At 48.2% G+C, this 21,812-nt stretch overlaps 7 protein-coding genes and 2 non-coding genes across 10 annotated transcripts; 2 read left to right on the top strand and 7 right to left on the bottom strand.

The window, feature by feature from the left end:
* Positions 1-221: 221 nt before the first annotated feature.
* On the bottom strand, positions 222-2,642 carry FOIG_07336 (adenosine deaminase). The gene is made up of 2 exons (XM_031206858.1): positions 1,477-2,642; positions 222-1,430 (listed from the first exon to the last, which is right to left on the bottom strand). Exons 1-2 carry the CDS (start codon positions 2,301-2,303, stop codon positions 503-505), a joined length of 1,755 nt encoding a protein of 584 aa, XP_031063977.1. The 5' UTR covers positions 2,304-2,642; the 3' UTR covers positions 222-502.
* Positions 2,643-2,789: 147 nt separating this feature from the next.
* On the top strand, positions 2,790-4,494 carry FOIG_07335 (uncharacterized protein). The gene has a single exon (XM_031206857.1). The coding sequence runs from the start codon at positions 3,502-3,504 to the stop codon at positions 3,994-3,996; it is 495 nt and encodes a 164-aa protein (XP_031063976.1). The 5' UTR covers positions 2,790-3,501; the 3' UTR covers positions 3,997-4,494.
* FOIG_07334 (uncharacterized protein) lies at positions 3,367-6,282 on the bottom strand. Of its 2 annotated transcripts, XM_031206855.1 has the most exons (3): positions 6,081-6,282; positions 5,808-6,024; positions 3,367-5,762 (listed from the first exon to the last, which is right to left on the bottom strand). In XM_031206855.1, the coding sequence occupies exons 1-3, from the start codon at positions 6,175-6,177 to the stop codon at positions 4,160-4,162; spliced, it is 1,917 nt and encodes a 638-aa protein (XP_031063974.1). In that variant the 5' UTR covers positions 6,178-6,282; the 3' UTR covers positions 3,367-4,159. The 2 variants fall into 2 exon arrangements, with proteins under 2 accessions (XP_031063974.1, XP_031063975.1); XM_031206856.1 differs by having other exon boundaries at positions 3,367-6,024.
* A 683-nt stretch (positions 6,283-6,965) lies between these two features.
* FOIG_07333 (uncharacterized protein) lies at positions 6,966-8,432 on the bottom strand. The gene is made up of 3 exons (XM_031206854.1): positions 8,099-8,432; positions 7,442-8,054; positions 6,966-7,395 (listed from the first exon to the last, which is right to left on the bottom strand). Exons 1-3 carry the CDS (start codon positions 8,201-8,203, stop codon positions 7,181-7,183), a joined length of 933 nt encoding a protein of 310 aa, XP_031063973.1. The 5' UTR covers positions 8,204-8,432; the 3' UTR covers positions 6,966-7,180.
* A 2,106-nt stretch (positions 8,433-10,538) lies between these two features.
* Positions 10,539-15,314, bottom strand: FOIG_07332 (5-oxoprolinase (ATP-hydrolysing)). The gene is made up of 3 exons (XM_031206853.1): positions 13,874-15,314; positions 12,571-13,829; positions 10,539-12,523 (listed from the first exon to the last, which is right to left on the bottom strand). Exons 1-3 carry the CDS (start codon positions 14,903-14,905, stop codon positions 10,735-10,737), a joined length of 4,080 nt encoding a protein of 1,359 aa, XP_031063972.1. The 5' UTR covers positions 14,906-15,314; the 3' UTR covers positions 10,539-10,734.
* Positions 15,315-15,517: 203 nt separating this feature from the next.
* Positions 15,518-15,600, bottom strand: FOIG_07331. The gene has a single exon. It is a non-coding gene; the product is annotated as a tRNA-His (tRNA).
* A 97-nt stretch (positions 15,601-15,697) lies between these two features.
* On the bottom strand, positions 15,698-15,779 carry FOIG_07330. Its single transcript has one exon. It is a non-coding gene; the product is annotated as a tRNA-His (tRNA).
* A 1,388-nt stretch (positions 15,780-17,167) lies between these two features.
* Positions 17,168-21,237, bottom strand: FOIG_07328 (endonuclease III). The gene is made up of 4 exons (XM_031206851.1): positions 20,212-21,237; positions 17,957-20,158; positions 17,276-17,899; positions 17,168-17,212 (listed from the first exon to the last, which is right to left on the bottom strand). The coding sequence occupies exons 1-2, from the start codon at positions 20,901-20,903 to the stop codon at positions 19,663-19,665; spliced, it is 1,188 nt and encodes a 395-aa protein (XP_031063970.1). The 5' UTR covers positions 20,904-21,237; the 3' UTR covers positions 17,168-17,212; positions 17,276-17,899; positions 17,957-19,662.
* Positions 18,071-21,114, top strand: FOIG_07329 (uncharacterized protein). Its single transcript, XM_031206852.1, has 2 exons — positions 18,071-18,702; positions 18,759-21,114. Exon 1 carries the CDS (start codon positions 18,188-18,190, stop codon positions 18,671-18,673), a length of 486 nt encoding a protein of 161 aa, XP_031063971.1. The 5' UTR covers positions 18,071-18,187; the 3' UTR covers positions 18,674-18,702; positions 18,759-21,114.
* Positions 21,238-21,812: the final 575 nt, after the last annotated feature.

Genomic DNA, 21,812 nt, shown 5'->3' with positions numbered 1-21,812 from the left:
CGTCAGAGAGAAGATCGACAACAACCAGTGCGGCCACAACGTCACCTACGGCGACACTGACTCGATCTTCGTGTACGTCATGGGGGTCGACCAGCAGAACTGCATGAACAAGGCAATGGCGGTGACCAAAGGCGATTAAGGCTAGTTCCAAGGGGGGCGCCGTTCGAGGATGTGGGGCTGGCGTGAAGGGCAAGTCTACAAGTCGATTGTCGCGTCGAGCAAGAATAAGTACGAGCCGGTGATGGACGATGGCAGTGTGGAGACGAAGGGGCTGGCTATCGCGAAGTACGGTTTAATGTGGGTGATGCTAACTCTCTAGTCTTTTTGACATTTCTAGGCACAAGCTCTTTATGAAGTATACCTCTGATACGCCCCTATCCATGGAGATGATGGTTGAACTCCCCAACCGCCTGTGTTGAACGCGCCTAAATCTCAGTATGCAACGCCGATATGCACCAGCTTTTCCTTCATCTTAGTCTATCGTCTTATCGTGAAGAGGTGTCTAGGCATCACTGGCCGTTTCTTTCTCCTTTTCATCACCAAATTCATCACCAAACTCCTCAACAATCCAGAGGCAAAACTTCTCCCACTCGATCTGCCACTCTTGCATTCTCTTGGCCTTGACATTCGTCCCAAGGCTAGCCTGCTTGATGTCGTTGATCCAGTCAGTCTGGTTCTGGTCCTCGAAAGCGGCCCATCTGACGCTGTTCTCCGCGAGGCTACCAAGGCCTGCAAGGCCAAGGTTCTTCCACCCCTGGAGAGCCTGCCAGAAGTCGTGTGACATGCCGGCTGTGTCTTGCCCGAGCATAGCGGGATCGTCGTTACACAGACTGCAAACAACACCACGCGCCAAAAGGGCGGGCAGGGGATGGGCTGTTACGGAGCCACAGAGGCGGAGGACCTCGTTCGAGATGGGGCACGACTCGATGAGAATACGTTTCTCCTTGACCATATCGATCAGCAGGGGGTGTTTGAAGAGACTGAAGCCGTGGCCGATGCGTCGGGTGCCAAGCAAGATCGCATCAAACAAATTGGCATCAGTGTCAGTGCCATCCCCAAGTGTCTCTCCTGCATGGAAGAAGAAGGGGAGGTTGACGCCTTCCATGGCGCACTGCTTGCGGAACCAGAAAAGCTCGGGGAGTAGATCAGACAGGGGTCGGCCCAGATCCTCGGGACCAACCAAATCATAACCAGCAATGAGGTCAGGGAAAGCAATCTTGGTAGCGATACAGCAGTCCATGTTCTCTATGATCAGACGGGTCGGCCAGCTTCTTAGGCAAGTCCAAATGGTGGTGAGACCCCAGAAACCCTTACCCTCCGGCGATTTCTTGAAGTTATCGATTTCTTCACGCAGAACCTCAAACATGTGAATGTAGTCTTTCTCAGGCTCCTCTTGTTTATCACGACAATAGTTAAGTGGCCAAGTGAATCTATAGCTGTTAGAGGAAGATCAGAAATTGTTGACTTATGACTTACCGAAGTTCAGCCCAGTTGACACCATCATCCTTGAGGTTCTTCATGAGCTCGCGGAGGAAAATCCGGAACATGGGTTCATAGTGAATGATGGTGGCGCACACGAGGAAACACTTTCCAAACTTGACCCAAATGGCATCAACTCCATGGTGTTGCTCATGGGTGTCTGTGACGGAAAGAGTGCATCGGCCCTTCAGCCACTTGAGAAAGCCGGATCGTCCACCATGGGGAAACTCATCTGCCGCCTTTGGAAGTGGCACAAAAGCATCAGGCTTGTAGCTCTCTTCCCAAATAGATCCATCAGTGTCCGCCTTGGTTCTGTATCGGAAGCTAGGAACTGCATCCTCTCGAGATTCTTCAGTGTTGAGAGGTCGGTCGCTACACATATGCATTCCTGGCATTTTCAGAAGCTCATCAAAGAGAAAGTCAAAGTTGACCATGGCATCCATGTGAGCATGAAGCAGCGCTCCCTTTGGCATGCGTCGAACAATCTTCCAAAGGTTTGTCTTCTCCATGCGATCTTTTGCCAGCATGAACATCATTCCTGGAAAGATGCATTCGTTTCCTGCTTGAGCTAACTCTTCCTCAACTTGAGGAGTCCAGATGGAGTCATTCTCCTGGTCGCGGATGCAGTCGACGATGTCACTCGCGCGCTTGGCAATAGGTGAAAGAGAGGCTCTGAATGAAGCATCTGTGCGAGACTTTTGTTCTTGACTCATGAGGTTTGCTCGGCCTGTGAGATATTGCTGAAGGAAGGGGTCCGAGAGTGAGGGGATGTCTTGAGAAACTTCCTCCCACTCTTCACTGGACATGGTATGCTCGTCCGCCATGATTCCTTGATCGATTGGAGGAAGCAGTTGCTCTCAAGTGTTCGGTGGAGGTTTATGGATAAGTTAGAGCTAGAAAGTCGTCCGCGAGCGGTGAAACGGTAGGATACTGTAGGTGGATTAGGCAGGTCGGGGAAGCGTGCTAAGCAGAAGATCGCTGAAGTCAGATGAGCTGCTTATGATAACGAAGGATCAAAACAAGAACACGTCAGATGTGGTGAGACATGATTTGATGAAGAGTATTGCACATCAATGTAGAAAAACACCCTGTTAAAGGTAAAGTGAAGCGTTGAATGTAAAGTTAAGGATGTGACGTAGAGGCACAAACGGTTACGCTTTGAGTTGAGCGTAACAAACGGTGTATTACTCCAAGGCCCTCGCCGATAACGACATCTTGTTTCACGTGACTGTGCAGTCGTTACACCCGCAGCGTGATTAACCGCATCACAGCCTCTGATTGGCTGAGCTAGTCTCATAGCTCACAGTAGACGCACCTTATCACCTCCAGGATCATGCATCGTCACACTTGACTCCCTGCAACCAATCTTCTCCTCAAGATATTCTCCCCGGCAGTCTGTGGCTGGACGCATGAAATGAAGCTATCCCCGCTTTCTATCCTGCGGTGAAGGAGGATATCCCTGGCCTGTCACCCACCCTGTGCCTTGCATCTCGGAGCATGAACGGCATAGCACCAACAATCACGTCGAATGTCACTCTGCTAATTAGTTCGCGGCTGTTCCTGACAAGCCATTCGCTCCTGAGAATGGCCCTAGTTTTGTTCGTCCTATAGCGCGAAACCCCGAGACTCCCAATGGAAATCGTCACGTCCATCACTTGGAGTCACCTGCACGGGACATCACAGTTCTAGAGACCGACTTTTCACGATAAATGTGACTTTCTGCTGACCATCGTGAGCCAAGTGGCTTTCTTTCTGACTCAATCCTTCGACCAACGTGCATTCTCACATTCGGTTGGATGCCTTTGAATGGATTTATTTCTGCTGATCCTAATGAAGCCGAGCCTGATGGGTGACGGATAATGAGGTCTCCAGAATTATAAAAGGCGAGGGAATTCTTGTGATGTCTACGATGTTTGAGTTCTCTATTACTATCTTTAACAATTGAGCTGGACTCAATAATCTTACGAGTTCATACTATACTTAATCTACGCTGCTCACATCATCCACCATATCCTCTTCAAGATGAAGTCATTCACTCTGGTCACTCTCTTGTGCACCGTGGCCACAGCTGCAGTTATCCCTCGGGATACTGTCTTCGATGGCCATTGCTGCTTCACGTTACAAGATGTGGCAACTAGTGCTACAGTTCAACAAAACAGCGACGGCAACCTGCTGCTCAATGCCGGCAAAACCAACGGCTTCTACTGTATCGATCTGTCCAACTCTCAAGACATTCTTCGAGACAACGCCTTCAACGCTTGCTTTCTCAGCCCAAGCGGTGCTCTCAAATGCGTCGATCCAACGCCTGGTTTCCAATCATGGACGTTACAAAAGAGTGGCAGCAATACGCTTCTTCAGCATGATGGAGGAAGCACATTCAACTCCTGCTCAAAAACTTCTACAAGTGCAAAGGGTACTGTTCTATATGGAGACAAACACACTGATGCTACGGCGTGTAAGAAGGTTACACTGAAGGCGAAGAATTTTAAGGGCACATGCAAGAGTCTCCAGGGTTGATGTGGGACAGGCGTACAACTACTTAATACCCATTCTTTGCATTTGGTTCAACATTCTTGGTTTCTCTTGAGCTTTCATTTTATATGTGACGAGGACAGTGCTGGCCCCAGATTCGCAAAAATGAGTGAAATGATACAGCCATGAATCAATACCAATGGTGCTGTCAAAGCTTGGCAAAGATCTCGTTTCTAGCGCCTCCATACACAACTGCGAAGTCCTTCGCAAGCTGTTCTTGAGCTGAGACCTTTTCTCGCTTCGTAGTGACATTCTTCCCTTCCAAGAATCGATGGAAAATGTCCAGTGACACTTGATCACCGTCACTACCAGCGTCAACATAGAGCAGAACAGACACCAGTAAATCTGCCACAGCCCAGAGAACTTCCCTAGCATCTCCCATTAAGTCTGCCAACGATTCTCGTTCAATACGCTGCCTCAGGCTCTTCCAAACATCCAAAGGGTTCAAGCCTTCAGGCCAAGATACCTTTCCTTGAAATGCCATACCTTTCTTAATAGAGTCTTCGAGGGCGTTCAGAGTGTCCTGACCAGCCTTCGTATGCTTAATAGCCCTCAAGAAGTCAGTGCTCAAAACATCCGTTGTGCCCTCCCAGATAGGCAGTACAGCACAATCACGATGGAGGCGGGCGATATTGAGGTACTCTTGTTCTTCATTGGCAAGGTACCCAACACCACCGAGCGCCTCCATACAAGAGAAAAGTAGCTGTACCGATGCTTTGCAAACGTAAGCTTTTGTGAGTTGAGTAAGAACCCGAATCAATGGCGCAGCATGTTGTGCAGAGGGTGTCAGCGCCTCTAGCGCAGGTGAAAGACTTGCGTCTGACGCTATGTCATGCTCCGAAACGCCGAGGACATATGATGTAAAGATGGTAAGAAGCATAAGGCCACGATACTCGGAAGATATCTTTGAAAGGGTTCTCATATGTAATGAACTCTCTGTGAGCTTCATTCGAGTTCCCTTTCCGCCACCAACCTTTCGAACTTGAGCATATGCTCTTGCGATGGCAAACCCTCTTCCTAAATAACCCACAGCAGCAACTGAAGAGTGCACTCGAGTCAAGGTCAAAATTGTTGCGATTTCTTGGATGCCTCGGCCTTCTTGACCTACAAGCCATGCTCGCATGTCCTGGAGAACTAGTTCAGCTGTTGGGAGACTCTGTGTGCCTGATTTGTTTTTCAAACGTTGGATACGAACTCCATTAAGTTGCTCTCCGTTGCTTCTCGGAAGTCCGGTGGCTGTGGTAGCACTCGCATCGTGTTTGTACATCGGGGCCATAAAGGTTGAAAGTCCGCCTCTAGATGTTCGAGCAAGGAGGACAGTCATTCTTGAGTCCGTTGCTGACGAAAACCACTTGAAGCCATTGATACTCCATGGTCCCAGTGGTATCTTTTCATCTTTCGAGGCGAGTTGGATCTCAGAAGTTGGCATGTGCACTGCTGTTGTTTCGGTCAACGACACATCACTGCCCCCCGTTCGCTCAGTCATCCACTGGCCACTGGTCCATGCATTCTGTGGATCTCGTGTGGTTAGATGACTGAAAGCGTTCTCGAATACTTTCTTTTGCTCATCTGTGAGTTTCATAACGAGTTCTGGGCTACCAAGGTGTGTTTGTAGAAGTCGAGCAGCGCCATCCTGCATAGCGGAAGGACAACCGACGTTGGCGCACGATGGCGTCCAAAGTTGTATGCGCATGAACTGGTATGCTCGTGCAAATGCACCATATGGAGTATCATATCCAGCGGCGACAAATCTAGACATGTCAATAGCTGATCAGTCAACAATGTATATGTCTTACCCTCGGGACAGGCCAAAATTCTGAAGGCCACGCCACCCTTCACCAGTGACTAAATCACCCTTCCACTGGCCGAATACATCACGGCCTGATCCTTTAAGGAAGGGTTTGTTATGTTCAGCATCCGTGATCCAGGCAAAAACTTGGTCGGAGAGGACATCATCTCCAAGTGAAGCCATTTCAGCCTGGACTTGCTGAACGATTTGCCGTGGAAGAAACACTGCGAAGACAAGTAAGCACAGGCCTCTGAATGATAGTAACTGGCCTTGAACCCACACTTAAAGCATCTCTGAAAGGTCACATCATCATGAAACTGATTGTTCAGAACAGGAGGCTTCTGAAAGAAGCCCTTATCTGCGCCTGAAGCCTCCATGACTGAATGAGGTACGAGAAGAGAAATTTGAACATGTTGGATCCCGCCCGAGCTTGCTTTATCACTGTTGGTCGGCACTGCTAACACTTGTCAGGACATTCAATCACAAGCCATCGACTACATCTCATCGGGGACCTCCAGTGGGGTCAGACCTCCAAGTCGAGCCAGTATTCCGCCATTTTGGGTAAGTCGTGCGGAAGAAATTCCGGGTTCATGGATTCCTGGTGTTTTCAACGCGGAACTAAGAGCCAGAAACGGAATGTGAACCATGATCGTTGTTGGAATTACTCTTGCAACCATGCATGTTTTCTCCGCATTCTTGACTGGGGTCATACCTTGTCCCGAGGTTTGGCTTTCCAACCTCCACATGAGTCTATTCCTGGGCCTGGTGTCGATCCTGAAGACTACAAGGTCGTATTCTTGGAAGAAGGCGGAGTTTGTCACGGGAAATACAAGCCTACATTATGGGATCCAGGTTTAGTAATTAAGGTAAAGATTGTCGAAAATCATGAAATCATTCATCAAAGTTCGACCAGGATTGCTCTGAACTTATAATGGTATCAGTATCAAGTCATAGGAACAAGTTTGTTTCAACAGTTCTCGCAAAGCGTCCAAGTACTCGCTAAGTTTCTTTAGACTCCAGTGTGGCCGCTTGTCGCACAGGATCTGCCAATGCCAGGCCTGGTGTCCCTAGTAAGAATTTCTTTCATACAGTACATTCCCAAAAAGGACCTATAGCAACGAAGACTAAAGACCACAGAACGTTCTATGGGCAATTGCAATAAAGAGTGAAAAGCGGAGTTTAGTTCTTTTAGCTGCCTAGATAAACAATAAAATATGAAGACCGCGATACCAGCCGCTAATTTGTTGCCTTGTTGCTACCAGTACCAACATACAGCACAGCTGTAAACTAAAGAAAGTGAACGTCCATCGACACAACATAGTCAAAGATTGTATTGCTGACCCATAGTGAAAGAAGCCAGAAGAAGCCTCCATAGTGGCTTTATCCTGTAAACTGGTCACTCAACCACTGGCGAAAGCTTCTCGGCTGCACATTGACAAGGCCATTCAACGATGTATGCCCAAAATCGTAACGCCCTTCAACAGTAGCTTGAAGCTGCTGATAAAAGGCAATTTTGGCGTAATCTCCCTGTTGACAGAAACCACTCATAAGTCCTGCAATATCTGAAGCTTGCCATTGAGAAAGAGAAAATGCCGCTTAATGAGTTAGCATAATCTTTCCATACTTATGATGTTAACTTACCGTTCAGGGTTCTTGAGCATTGCCCAACAATGTCACGAAGCGACAGACGGTCTCCTCTCATCGTAAACTCGCGAGGCCAGTTCGCAGGTCCTAAATCAATGGCAGCAACGATGAATCGAGCAACATCATATACAGATGTCATGCAGACACGGACAGTATGCCCTCGAGGATTTTTTTCAACGCACTCAGCAGTATAGGTATTCATGTCAAGAATGTAAGATCCCACGTTGGCTAAGTTTGAACCATAACCAATGGCCAAACTTCCGAGCCCCTGGGGGAGAAATCTCTCCATGAAGATACCGCAGGAGAAGACTGTCCACTTCATCTGGGATGATCTTGCACAGCGTCTGAGATGCTGTCTCGCTTGGGACGAGTACGAATAGGGGTCGAGTTGATCGTTTTCGGGCCGCTTTTCGAGGCTTCCTTCGAACTCGGAAGGGACAAAGAATTGTACACCGCCTTGGACAGCTGCAGTGATCAGGTTGACCTGTTCACCCCCTGAAAATGTGCAGATGACAAGATTAACTCCGTGAAGTGCGTATGCTAGGCTATTTTCGTCATTGTAGTCAACAACCATGACTTGAACGTCAAGTGCTGCATATTCGGGACGTGACTGTGTTGTTAGAAACCTCATATATACATAATAGTCATACTTACAGATCGTGAGAGAACAACAACTTGATAAGCGTTTGCTGCTTTGGATATATGACTTGCCAGGAGATATCCAAGGCCGGAGCCCCCAGCTATAGCTATTCGCATCATGGTGAAAGTATTACACACAGTTTCGGCGAATTCTACCAGGACAGTGTACAGATGCTAAGATAGTCGAGAAAGAGCTAGAGAAGGAATGACTGAGGTTGTACTTTTGAGAACTTAGCGTCCCCTAAATAGCTTGTTGTCTGAATTCTTGATTCAAGATCTTGGGGGTGCAGTTGAGCCTCAAGTCTAGACAAACGCATGGCTGAGTACGGCAACAAGCATTGTAAGGTAAACTCAGTGAACAAGGCTCATCGGAGAGGCCTCAGTCACAGGCAGAAGCAGGGGGATAAGACATTTGTGGTTCAAGTCCAACCAAGAGCCTCTACTGGCTCGTGATAAGTTGCCGTGTAGTTAGTAACGGACGAATGTCTGCACGAATTCTCACACAGTATAGCTTTGGAAAGTTATCAGCAACCTCCTTTTCGTCACAATTGTGGGGTGCACTTGAGTTCCTGCTTCAAGTAATAGGTCCGGAATGGTGTTGAATTGCCATGTGAAGTCAGGGGACCGTGAATAAGGGTGCCTAACGAGTTTAAGGGGCCAAGAAGTTGTGAGAAACTTAAACTACTAATCGCGGATTGGTCAGATTAAGTTACAATAAGTGACAAATATCCCTCTGAGATCTTACACGGCATTTGTCTGGCCGATAGCCGTAGGGTACAAAGGCAGTGCACATTGAAGCACAAGACTTATCGTGATCACATGCAGCTTGTTGGCTGCCTCGTTAGCCTTACAACAGTCAATCCGTTTGGTTGATGTAGCATGGCTGTGTTGAGGTTCACGGTGGATATGGATGTCTCGTTCTTGAGAACTCGATGTCAAATCATGACATTCTCAGACCCTCAAACTGACAAGTCGTCGACAGCCATCCACCTGATCGATTGTTTATCTTCGATCCCTGTTCTATGCTTCCGCCACAAAGGAGGTGCATACCTCTGCGTCAGTCGCGGTCACGGTAGGAGTTGACCGACCAATCTTTAACCTGGACTTATGGGAACCAGTGTGTTTAAGCATGAGACATTAACCATGGTTCGTAGATTAAACGCCTCACAGGCATACAGAATGCCTTATGAAGTTGAAGAAGAGGCAATTCATGGTTCCCGGTATGCAGATGTAGTTCAACGCCCGCCCCATCCGCATTGCATCGGACAAGCCGTCATTGGCTTGAAGATAGGCTACACTGATGCTAGCAAGGCAGAAGACACTGTAGCCTGTTCTAGTGTGAGATCGCAACGAGGCTCTGGTTCTCGGGGGCAAGAGTATTGAGTGTAGATCAACAACTCCAAGGGCCCATATGGAGATTGGGGGCCAAGACCCTGGCCCATCAGTGGTTGAGCTAATGCAGCAGCCCCCATTATCCATGTCTATTCCCCGTAGGGCTGACTGGGGTTGATAGGAGTGGCGAGCAATTGGGCATATTCATTGGATGTTGTAGATATTGTTTCGGTGGGAGACAAGTCTTATTCTAACGTCCTTCTTGCCGTGTGGCACCGGTGACTTGCATAGCCATTTTCGAGAAACAGCAGTGATGGTGTAATTTTTGGCGATCAGGGGGGGACTAATCGGAAACGGCCGTTATCGAACCAGTCTATCGGAGTTAGTCTGCGATTGAGATTGGTTATATGCAAGTGTGTCTGTGTGTGTGATTTGTGTTGGAGGTTGTAAGCTGCATCGCAACACAGAATTTTCAGGCACCTCTATGCAGAGGGAGCTAATTCACTACCTCAATCTCTTTCAGAAGAAGCCTTCTTTCTTCACTACGGGAGTTTCGCTACATTTTGCACATAAGGGTAGGAAAGGTTTCCCCTGGTGATCAATGCATCAAGTCGCAGCATGGTTATCCCTCGTCTTGTCGCTTTTCATAAGTTCTACGTACCGTAGCTACTGAGGCACCAATAGGAGGCTTGAAACTTCAAATGAGAAGATTCGGGTATATTTTCTTGCATGCCCCATCTAGGCAAGGCCCGAACTGTTTGAAATTCTCGGTGAAACATCAAACCTAGAAAAGATGAACACTGCCATGGATGCATGCAAAATGATCATAATACCTGGGTACCTATATCTCCCAATCATATGTTGGTTGGGCTGCATAACAGCATTATGGATGCCTTGTCGTGGTTTCACGGAGCTGCCAACAAGACTCGTTGCTAGCTTTTTGACACTCAAAAATGTGACCAGCAACATGTCAATTACGCGATGAGATAGCACAGTAGAGCACGACCTGTGAATGTCTTAACCTTCAGGTTGAAGGTTCACGGTGAGACATGCATAGATTCCACAACAGCACAATTCTGTCATCGATAGCGGCTTCACCTGAGACATCTCTAGGCTACACAGGTTGGGTTTTAAAGCATGATGAAACTGGCTTTCAAATCTCTCTTGGAATTCTACCAAACTCTACGACAGCCTTTGAGACTCGCGTACAGAAATCTTTGATTTCATCCTCTTCGACTCCGGTTCCTTCAGCCCCATCCCGAACCCATTCAGGTTAAGCCCTTTGTTAGGCAACAAACCAATATCATATTTCGCTCTGTCTAAGCCTGGAGTGCAGTCTCATCCCTTGTGTTACCACTACCCTTCCTCCAGCCCTCAGTATGGTCAATCTTCTTTCTAGCCACACTCTCTGACCCCTCAGCTCCCCATGCACCTCCTCCAGGTGTGCAGACAATGATACGATCCCCAGCCTTCATAGCAGCTGTGTTTTTAGCCCCCATGTTGATACGTCGCTCCTCGTATTCAACCTGCCCTGCATCTTCCTTTGTGTGAAACTGTTTCAGAGAAGTCTCCCAGTTGGCCTTTTCAACGTTGCGCACCCACAGGTTCAGACCACATTCTCCGTCGCCGCCACCATTCAGCCCATACGGGCGATAGACGCGACGCTCACTGAGGATGGACACTTGAAGGGGGATCCGGAACTCAATGTCACGGATCACGCCGTCACCACCGCGATGTTGGCCTCGCCCTCCTGAACCGGATCGAATAGAGAACTCGTGGAGAAGTACAGGATAACGACGTTCAAAAATCTCTGAATCTGTGATTCGAGTGTTTGTCATATGACAGTGAACACCACTGGTTCCCTCCCAGTCAGAACCCGCACCACTTCCGCCAGCGATCGTCTCGTAGTATCCGAAACCCTTGACAGCTTCGGTGCCGTCTTGGTTCCCGCCAAATCCAAAAGTCAAGTTATTGCAGCATCCCTGACTGGCAGCACAAGCCTGGAATGCTTTGAAAATAACATCTGTGATGCGTTGACTGGTAAGGACATTGCCCCCCACAACTGCAGCCCCTGGCGACGGCGACAGAATGGACTTGGGAGGGATCTTGACATGAATCGGCTTCAAGCATCCTTGGTTAAGCGGGATGTCTTCGGAAATCAGGCATCTCAAACAGTAAATAATAGCACTGAACGTAATGGCCTGGGGGGCGTTGATATTTCCGTAGACTTCGGGGCCAGTACCCGAGAAATCAAATTCCGCTTCACCCTTTTCTGGGTCAATGCGAATTTTCAATCGAATGGGAGAACCGTCGTCCATAAAGTCAACTGCCGAGAGGTCCCTGCCTTCAAATCGCTTGTAAACATCTTTGAGTAGTCGGCGCACACACTGCTCGGCATTATTCTGGATATGGACCATATAGAACTGCACTGTCTCCTCGCCATACTCTGCGATCAGAGTCTCAATGAGTGAGATTCCCTTTTGATTCGCCGAGACTTGAGCTCTCAAGTCGTTGATGTTGTCAGCCAGACAACGGGTTCCACTGCAGCCTGGATACTTGGCAGGTTCTTCGTAGAACAACTCAACAACACGTTTCTCATTGAACTTGCCACCACTCACAAGCTTCTCACTTCCGATAGAGGCGCCCTCTTGATAGAGCTCTCGGGAGTGAGGTGGCATGCTTCCGGCGCTAATACCACCAATATCAGCATGGTGAGCTCGAGACGCAGCGTAGAAGAGGATGTTTTCTCCCTTCTCATCAAACGCTGGCATCAATAAGGTCACATCCGGAAGATGAGTTCCTCCATATGAAGGGTGGTTAGAGATTATGACATCGCCCTTCTCCAGTCTTCCTTTCCAAATCTCAGCCTGGCGTCGTACGCAAGTAGACATTGAACCAAGATGGACAGGTAGATGAGGAGCGTTGGCTACAAGGCCGCCTGTGGCATCGAAAATGGCACACGAAAAGTCAAGTCTCTCTTTGACATTTGTGCTAACACTAGTCTTTTGTAAGGCACGCCCCATCTGCTCAGCGATTGCCATAAATCGATGACCAAAAATACTGAGCATGATAGGATCAACCTCGCGATCCTCAGATGACTTGGCAGACCTAAATCCATTAGAATGCGATAGGATTGTGGTCAAGACACAACTTACTCGGACTTTGCTCCCTCCTTCTCCAGATTAATGACTACATGAGTCTTGAGAATAATCGCAGTTGCCTTTGGTGTTACAACGATGGTTTGAGTGCCGTCGGCAAGCATGGCTGGTCCAGGGATCGAATCGCCAGTATCTAGATCTTCAAGCTTGAATATAGGAGTTTCCTTCCTGCCACCCTCAAAGTATACCTGTTGGCTGTCAAGCTTCTTCTTGTCGGAAACCTTCTGCTGCTTTAGTCCCTTGAGCTGCTTGTCAACTGTATCATCTTGGTGTCGGAAACTCTTGCCGATACCACGTACACGGACATCATCAACGATGATGTCTCGCTCGTCAAGCGTGAAACCAAATTCATAGCGGTGCTGCTTCACGAAAACTTGGCCAAAATCCCATTCTTTCCCATCGAAATGCTCCTTGGCCTCCACAGGTGTCGGTCTGACAATCATGAGAGCTGACTCAGTACCGCGGTATCTCATGTTGAGGTATTCTTCAAAAGCAATTTCATCTTCTTGGAAACCTTGATCTTTTAGGGAGTTTCGTGACTGGTCCTTGAGCTTCTCCATTTTCTTCTTCAGTTCATTAACTGTTTTGTCATCGTCCTTCCATACCAATGAATCGGGCTCTTGTCGTTCGTCAACGACATCTGCTAAAGCCATGCCGTATGCCGAAAGAACTGAAGAATATCGATGAACCAGAATTTGTTGAATGCCCAGAGACTCCGCAATGGCGACAGCGTGCTGACCACCAGCACCACCAAATGTTGCAAGTCGATGTTTTGAAGAATCGTGTCCCTTAGCTTCGGTAATCGACCGGATGGGGCGAGTCATTGTCTCATTAGCTACGGTCAAGAATCCATATGCAACTTCGTCTACCGTCAGGTTTTTGTTATTCTCCTGGTTCACTTGATCTGCGAGCTCCTGAAGAACTTTTCGGCTAGCCTCGATATCCAACCCCTGGTCCTCATTCTCTCCAAAAATCTTAGGAAAGAATTCAGGAAGTAGGCGGCCAAGTACCAAATTTGCGTCTGTGACGGTGGCTGGACCTCCTTTACGGTAACACGCAGGACCTGGGTGAGCGCCTGCGGACTCAGGTCCAACAACGAAAAGTCCATTCCTGAAAAAGAGGCGAGAGCCGCCACCGGCAGCAACCGTATTGATGTCCAGTTGTGGTGACTGAATTGTAACGCCAGCAGTTGTTGTCTCGAACACATGTTCGTAACGGCCTTCGCCATATCTTGAAACATCAGTGCTTGTGCCACCCTACTCAAGTTAGTCTGCTGCTTTGAAAACACCATTTAACTCACCATATCGAAGCCGATGACCGGTGTCTTTGTTTCTTCATCATACGAAGTGATAGCGTATCCCACGACACCTCCTGCAGGGCCTGATAGAATTGCCTTGAGTCCAGTGAACTTTTCCACATCGACAAGGCCACCATCACTCTGCATAAACTCGCATCTCGCTCCCTTAGCACCCTTCTCCTCCTTCACGCTACGAGTTCCAAGGCCGCCTTCGAACCCAGCCTGGAAGCCATCAATGTACTTGCGAATAGCCGGTGTGAGATAAGCATCAGCACAAACAGATGTAGCTCGTGAAACCAGTTTTATCATGGGCATGAGCTCGTGGCTTAGTGATATATGTTGGAAGCCGATATCCTTAGCTATCCGCCCAATCAGAGCTTCATGGTCAGGATAGGTGTAGCCGTGCATCAGACAAACAGCGATGCTGCGAATGCCTTGATCGTAGACACTTTGGAGCTTTGATCGAATGTCTTCTTGTTCGGCTTTTTTGAGAATTCTGACTGTTTCGCCAGACAAACCTCGAACAAGAGTCTTGCCTTCGGCTTCTTTAGTACCAACTTGAGCCTCTGCTTCCGTTTGCGTTCTTTCGGGATCCTCAGCGTAATCTTCGAGTGTAACCCGCTCGTCAATCTCAATAACTTTCTCGTATAACACGTCGGGCTTCCGAATTGCAAGGTCAAAGATTTTGGGCCTCGACTGATTTCCGATGGTCAGGCAGTCCTTGAAACCCTTGGTAACGACCATAGCAATTTTTTCTCCCTTTCTCTCGAGCAAGGCGTTTGTGGCGACAGTTGTTCCCATCCGAATCGAATCAATCTGAGAAGTGTCCAAAGCTTCACCTCGAGGAATATCTCTGCCGAGAAAGTGGCTCATGATGCGCCGAATACCCTCAAGCGGGGCATCTTTATAGTTGGCCGGGTCCTCGGACAGAAGCTTGACGATAATCTCCTTTCCATTGCTCTCTCCTACACAGTCGGTGAAAGTGCCACCTCTATCAATAGCAATCCTAATACCGCGCTGTGATGTTGCTGTCATGGCGGATATCTTTCGGGATGTTGGTGAGGGGAAGAGGGATTAAAGCGAAGGTCTCTAGAGCATCAAAACGTGCGTGTGCGTCAGATGATTGAGATGAATGTTAGCAAAAACGAGAAAGGTCAATTACGTTCCAGTTGGCGACCTCCGAAACAAGTATGCATCGCTCTTTGTGCAAGTTGAAACTACTTGGGTGACTCTCAGGCGGCTATTATGTCGTCACAAACCCCACGTTGCGTGATTGGTAATTGATAGCTTCAATCACCCGAATAGGCAATTTTAAGGACAGTTATTCACTGAGATCAATGTCAGGTATTTTCAAGGACAAGGTTCTCCTTGATAGTGTGTTCTTATTAACCAAAAGTTGCTGGGAGGATAACAAAAACACCAAAAGAGTGGCAGAGAGTGAAAGTTTTACAACCATATGATTAACATCAGCCAATGGCAATTATGGGTGAACTCCCGTTGGGTTTCCTCCATTGAACGATTCTAAGAAACCTTACTTTGACAAGCCTGCAATGTCCCTATGAAGATAAAGGAGCAACGGTTTCTACATGAGGCGGAGAGCAATCCCATGCAAAAAGAAATAAATAATACAATTATTCATGACGATTTTGCCGTCAGCAAGACTCGAACTTGCGTTTTCAGTGCTTTCAAGTAGCCACAAACTGATGTACTGACCCCTATACGATGACGGCTTTCAGTTGTTTGTTGGGAAACGAGGCGTAAAAGAAGTTTATGAATAGCATGGCAAGCATCGGATGAAGCAAAAATCAAGCAAAATAACAAAAGGTTTGCCGTCAGCAAGACTCGAACTTGCGTTTTCAGTGCTTCGAAGAGCCACAAACTGATGTACTGACCCCTATACGATGACGGCTATTTTCCAATTCATATAATCCCTGTCACTTGTATTGGGCTATAGCCTAGGCGTGGTTTGAAGTGTTTGCATCTCATCCACGTTCTTGGCAGCAATTGATCAAAGAATAAGAGCAGTTTCTTTTAATCACACGGCCAAGACACATGGAGTTGGAATATGGGCAATACCAAAACCGGACACACTTGAAGTTTAGGTAGTTAAAGGGAAAAAAGAAGCACTAGAAACCCCAGTTATCGGGAGTGGCGGATCCTGACTCAATCTAGCGGCGAGCTTACCAACAGGTTCGAGACACCGGAAAGCTCCAGAGAGTTCATACAGTATTGCAAAAAGGTTCTACTCCAGCTGAGGTTTATTCTATGTCTTTGCCGTTGCATATGCGGGAACTATTCCAGCCGGAGTCCCGGGTCCGGCGTCTCCGGAGATGCACGGAGCAGGTTACCGGAGACATGGGACGCGGAGGACGCCGGACGACTCGAACGTGTCGCGGAATGGGGAGAATATCATGCAGCTAACAATCTGCCGGTAAGTGGAAATTGAAGGATAAGTCAATGTAAGATTTTGATCGACTGACGGAGGCAGAATTTGTGATTGCCAGGAAACAGGCCACGAGTCACACAATATGCATGACATGGCTGGCACTCGACAGGATCGTCGTTTTCAAAATTCAAGACGACAGCGTATTGTAGCTTCAGATCTAAGCTCGCTGATGGGCTCTGTAGTGTTGACGTATACATTCATCTGTCTGGCGTCATTCCTCAAGAACTTCAGACTTGAAGGACTGTCTGTGCCCCACTCACGAGATCAGCATGAAGTGAAATCTTATTGATTAGTGAGGCTTACTACAAACGCTCATCTCATCTCCAACGTCTCGAGATTGGAGTCGCCGGGATAAGGCGTCGTTCTTAATGGTGTCTCTCATCAAGTGATTCACTGACAACACACTCCCACCGCCTATTTCTTTAAGCGCTTGGATCGATTTGTTGATAGGTATTACAGAACAGCTGAGCCATTCGATTCATGGCCTAAGACACACTCGAGCTAAACCTGACTCGTCGGACCCTGGCTCCGAATTGTGCCAATGATGCAGTGGCTAGGACGCTAGGTTACCAACTGCCAGCGCGAACCTCCATGCTTGTTGGGGGGGCGATCCCCATGCATTAAGGCCATGTTTTTAAATCCCTTCTGTTAACCGATTGGAGATGAAAAGACTTCCAAGATGCAGGGTAGCGGGCATTGACAAGGTACGAACCCTTATCCCAGTCCCTCTTGGTCCCACGACATGGAACCCCAGGAATTTGTCGGAAACACAAGCAGTGAAGCACACAGGCGGTAGAACTGTAGCACGTTACGTAGGCCGTGGTAGGCCTAGACCTCGTGGATACGAAGCTCAGGCTCGAAAAACAAGGGGACCACCCAGCAACTGCGATGAGCATCTAGAGCGCCAGGCGCGGCGATAAGCGTTTGGATGAGAGTAATTGAGGAACGAGGATGCACACTGTAGCAATGCAGATGCAGCAGCAGTGCATCAGATGAAGCCATTGGCACTCTGCTTAGAATATCTCATCAGTGTAACAAAAGCAACGCAACGACACGGCTGCAATAAGACTGAAAGAGCCTGGGTTGAGAGTTACTCACTCCCCCATCTGCCGCCATCGTCGGCCTCAATTGTGTTTCCATGTGCCTCGGGTTGAAAAGACGGGACAGGCCAAGTTCACTAGGCCACCTGATCGACGTCACATCTCTCGCTCTCCGGACCCTTTTTCCAAGTCTCAGTTCGGTCCAGTTCAGTTCAGTTCAGCACAATCACGGCCAGCCCCGCCCAATTCTATTGCCTCCACCGCCCGCTTTCGGAGCCTCGCGGTGAACGAACAAGAACCCTTTTTCTCGCTGTTGATTTAGAGAGACGGGTCCGGCTTGGTCATTCCAGTTCCCCCAAAACCCAGCGCCTCTGCGGGTAAAAGTGGCCCATCGAATTCAATGGGTGTCCCTTAATCAGTAAGCCAAAAACGGGAGAGACATGGAGGGGGGTGCGTTTCCACGGGCTTCTGCAGTTGTGTCTTTGTCATTGTGCTTCCAATTGCCTATCAAATTGGAAATCGCAGAGCAAACTTTGACGGTGCCTGTGTGTGTGTGTGTGAGTTTGTGTATATGTCGTCTAAAAAAGTGAGGGATCGTACTTGTGCATATGCATTGCATGTGTAAACAAACGGCGAGCTGGTCAACGTTGTTCATTGCTACTGTAATAAGCAAGCTTTGGTCCCTGTATCTGAGCATGGATGGACAAACTAGACTATGCATTTCATACTGTGTGACAACAGCTTCTTTAACGATGGGACTCAACAAGGTAAACAACCAAACTTACACACCTCCCCCCTGCCCATGGCCGCGGCCTGAATGTGGTGAGAGCGATGAGCTGGAGGCGAACTGACCAGCCGCTGGCTCCACCAAGGCATGATTCATTCATCAGCCGCCTTGCCTCGCCTCGCCTCGCCGCTCTTTATAAAGCCCCGACCAGATTCGTTTTCCACCGCCAGCTTCTGTTTTGTTTTGATCGGTTCATCTTCTGTCACTGTCGTTGTGTGAATGAATCTCTGATTTGGTTCTTACTTTCCACGGATTTCTCGAAACGCCGTCGCTGCATCCGATTTCCTAGAAAGACCACCTTTCTTGGTTCAACTTCTTACCGCTTCCAACATAAACTCTCACCGACTCAAGAACGTGTTCAGTTCATCTCTCAGAGGTCTACTTTTTCCATAAATTCAACAAAACAAACAACGCCATGCCTCCTAAGCGAATTCGCTGCACCGCTGCTTCGTGCCGTGAGCCCGCTCAACGCATCGTCGGCGACTGCACCTTTTGCCAAGGTCATTTCTGCGGCAAGCACCGCCTACTAGAAGACCACAAGTGTACCGGTCTCGAGGACGTAAGTTCGGTATCTCATACCAACCCATGGTTGCGGACCCGCTAACCCACATGCAGTGCAAGAAGCAGTCTCACGAGCGTAACGCTGCACAACTCGAGTCGGAACGAACCCAGGTTATCCGGGGTGTGTAAATCGACCAACGAGAGTCATCACCTTACATATCTATATCATGGTTCGGACTGGAGACTGGCGTCGCTCCTAAAATCCACAATGCGCATTCTGACGGCCACGACGTAATGAGATTGGATTCCGAGACAGCATCTGCATTAGATGCATAGCGTTATTCGCCGGTGTATATTTCTATTCGGATAGTTGAGGGTGCGTTGGCGTACAGGATATGATAAGGGGACATTGTCCCCTCCTTTAGCGGGCTCTGAATTGATTCATTTCTTCATCACAATCACAAAGCGAAATGTGTCCATTGAGATTTGGTAATCCTTGGAATACGTCGATCAACGGACGGTTTCAGTCGACTGCTGCTATAGAGGCGGTGACATTGCTTGACTACTTGACTCAGAATGGAGTGAAGATCCGTCGTCTTGGCTTGATTACGTGTTGCTCGAGCCTGGCCTCTAATGCGACTTTAGGGAACCACCAGGACCCTGTCTTGTTTTACCGGCTTATCTCCGATATCGTATCGGGCCCATAACTGATCTCGTGAGCGTCTGTAGACCGCGCATACGATAGTGCCATCTGGGCTAGACCACAGAAGTGCGCCGTCAAGAGACTAATAACTTTGTCTTTGTAGAATAGGGTATCAATGGGTATTAATGCGTCTGGAGGGCAGTCTTTTCTGTCAGTTCTCAATGCCAGCCTTCATAAGCGCTCATACACGTGGTCAAATCGACTTCTGCCAGCGACTCCAGGCAATTCGATCCTGGGGATTATTATGGGGTGGTTGGTTCCGGGGGCGGGGCCGCGGATGGGGTTAATCGTCTGTCATGAGAACCTGAGAGCCCATCATACAACACCCTCTTCTTTGATTACAATGTTCTGTGAAACCTCCGTTTTGACCAGTGTATCGTTCTGAGCCTCCGATTCTATCTTTTCGGCTTTGAGCTGGCGTCCGGCAGACACCTTTGCTCGATCGGCAGCTTTGCATAGTCCTTCAAGGCCAAGATCACATTCACCGCACTTGCGACCGACAGGAAGACATACTGACTGTCCCAACCCCACCAGAAGATGGTTGATCTCATGCCATCGATCTTGTGGGAGCCATGACTGAAGTGTTGTTCGTGTCTCTTCTGGGTTCTTCGTTTTGTGCCAACCCCAAAGATTTGTGATACGATGTACGTGCACATCAACACCAATCCCCAGATGTTTACCCCATGCTACGGACATGCAGAGATAGGCCATCTTGGGTCCGACGCCCGGTAGCGACACGAGGCCCTCGATGGTGTTGGGGATATCGCCATCCCATTTATCGCGGAGAATCTCAGCTGTTTGCTTGATATACCTGAACACCAGTCAGTCCAATCTCGATCAGTCCATACCGATCGGGTGACAAACTTTGTCTTGTTGTTGTGAAAGCCAACCGCCCAGATGAACTCGTTCAGAAGCTTAGGGTCGATTGCCAGTATGTTATTTAGGTTTAGTCCTGGCGGCGCCCCGGGTTCAAAAGGTGGCAGCTCAGTTTGCATCTTCTTCATAACCACGGCGTTCACCGTGTCCTTTGTCTGACTCGACAGCATGAGCGCCACCAATGTGTGGAATCTTTGGTCTTTTGGTGATGCGTTTCGATCCGCTAAACGTTCGCATCCCATAGTGTCAACAGCTGCGCCGTAAGCTCGCCCACCTGGTGCCCGCATCTTCCTCACAGTATCATAAACAGCCTCCCAATCTGAGGGAGGTTCCATCTTTGTTTCGCCAGTTGTTGCATCGAAGGCTTTGCGAGCGGGCTTACGAACCCGTCGCACTTTTGCTGGGGGTGATGGAATATCATCGAGTGCTTCGTCGACCACTTCGGGCTTTACGCCTTGAGCGGATGTCGAAATTTCGGTCTTGGTCACTACGACACGCCTTCGTTTACGAGCAGGACCTCCACTGTCTTCGATATCGGCGAGCGTGGGTTTGGACTCTTCTGTTGAGGTAAAGGCGAATTTGGCCAGCGCAGACCTTGTCAATCGTCTTGGTGGTGAAATAGGCTCAGCCGTACGATCGAATAGTTTCGAAGCGTCTCTTGATATTCGTGATGAGCGCATTTTGTTTGTTTCGTATGTTTTCGTTTGGTAATTGTAGATTGATCTAAGTCGCGACTTATCATGGACCCCTTTTCATAGGTAGACAAATGAAATCAAAAGGATTGCAAAAACTGTCCCCACCTCCAGTGTTAGTGGAGATACCCCATATTATAGGTAGTCTAGGGTGATGCTTTCTAAAAACACGCTTGGAACGCAAATAATATCTAAAGGAAATCTCTTTACTTGCATCTTACGGAGCTCCATATAGTACCCGAGGCTTTGGGTCTCAAAAATACAGTGTGGCAGAGGATTTGCAAGAGCTTCAATTATCTGAAAGCAGATTCCTAGGTAGCTGCTATGTAAGTATAGTAGCTTGGAGCTTCGTGAGATGTCTGGCAACTTGAGCAAGCCAATTGTTGCGACCATCAAGGTTCCATTTTGTGCGAGTACCCAGACCTCGGGGGTAATAAAACCTCTGATAAAACAGGGTGCCAAGATTAATTGGTCTATAGATCTACTAAAATACACTAAACTTACCTAAGTCATTTCATCACTTAGGATAAAGGTCCGAAGTTTTCTTGCCTCCCCTTGCCAGACTAGTTTCTTGCCCTCTAATATCAAGCAGTTTACCCTAGGTACTTAATAATTTAATAGTCATGTTTGGCAATTTACTTGTGTTGTCGGCTGTTGATTGCACAGCCTTTGTCCCTATTGATATAGGTTACCTTAGTAGAACGATTGATAATTCCTGTCTAGATAACCTCACAACTACGAGGTCCTAGAAAACTCCTACGGGACTTTGACCATGATTTATAAAATATCATGAATAAGTTAAGGATAACTTGGTCGAACTCGGTACTTTTGACTAGTGGTTGTTGTTTTTTGCCATGATGGAAGGTTTCAAGGCTTCTGACAGTAACGAGGGCATAC

Source organism: Fusarium odoratissimum (genome assembly GCF_000260195.1).
Source record: "Fusarium odoratissimum NRRL 54006 unplaced genomic scaffold supercont1.10, whole genome shotgun sequence".
NCBI lineage: Eukaryota > Fungi > Ascomycota > Sordariomycetes > Hypocreales > Nectriaceae > Fusarium > Fusarium odoratissimum.
Note: the sequence above shows the minus strand (reverse complement) of the source record. Positions and strands in the feature narration are given on the sequence as shown.

Coding starts and splice junctions, on each gene's coding strand:
- FOIG_07328 (XM_031206851.1), bottom strand. CDS start 20,903: ATGCGCTCATCACGAATATCAAGAGACGCTTCGAAACTATTCGATCGT. Junction 20,159..20,211: donor TTTCACAACAACAAGACAAA/GTTTGTCACCCG, acceptor ACTGGTGTTCAG/GTATATCAAGCAAACAGCTG.
- FOIG_07335 (XM_031206857.1), top strand. CDS start 3,502: ATGAAGTCATTCACTCTGGTCACTCTCTTGTGCACCGTGGCCACAGCT.
- FOIG_07329 (XM_031206852.1), top strand. CDS start 18,188: ATGAGCTGGAGGCGAACTGACCAGCCGCTGGCTCCACCAAGGCATGAT.
- FOIG_07332 (XM_031206853.1), bottom strand. CDS start 14,905: ATGACAGCAACATCACAGCGCGGTATTAGGATTGCTATTGATAGAGGT. Junction 13,830..13,873: donor CGGTCATCGGCTTCGATATG/GTGAGTTAAATG, acceptor TAACTTGAGTAG/GGTGGCACAAGCACTGATGT. Junction 12,524..12,570: donor AAGGAGGGAGCAAAGTCCGA/GTAAGTTGTGTC, acceptor TAATGGATTTAG/GTCTGCCAAGTCATCTGAGG.
- FOIG_07334 (XM_031206855.1), bottom strand. CDS start 6,177: ATGGAGGCTTCAGGCGCAGATAAGGGCTTCTTTCAGAAGCCTCCTGTT. Junction 6,025..6,080: donor CTTTCAGAGATGCTTTAAGT/GTGGGTTCAAGG, acceptor TTGTCTTCGCAG/TGTTTCTTCCACGGCAAATC. Junction 5,763..5,807: donor AATTTTGGCCTGTCCCGAGG/GTAAGACATATA, acceptor TGACATGTCTAG/ATTTGTCGCCGCTGGATATG.
- FOIG_07336 (XM_031206858.1), bottom strand. CDS start 2,303: ATGGCGGACGAGCATACCATGTCCAGTGAAGAGTGGGAGGAAGTTTCT. Junction 1,431..1,476: donor GTCAACTGGGCTGAACTTCG/GTAAGTCATAAG, acceptor TAACAGCTATAG/ATTCACTTGGCCACTTAACT.
- FOIG_07333 (XM_031206854.1), bottom strand. CDS start 8,203: ATGATGCGAATAGCTATAGCTGGGGGCTCCGGCCTTGGATATCTCCTG. Junction 8,055..8,098: donor TTGTTGTTCTCTCACGATCT/GTAAGTATGACT, acceptor CTAACAACACAG/TCACGTCCCGAATATGCAGC. Junction 7,396..7,441: donor ATGCTCAAGAACCCTGAACG/GTAAGTTAACAT, acceptor TAACTCATTAAG/CGGCATTTTCTCTTTCTCAA.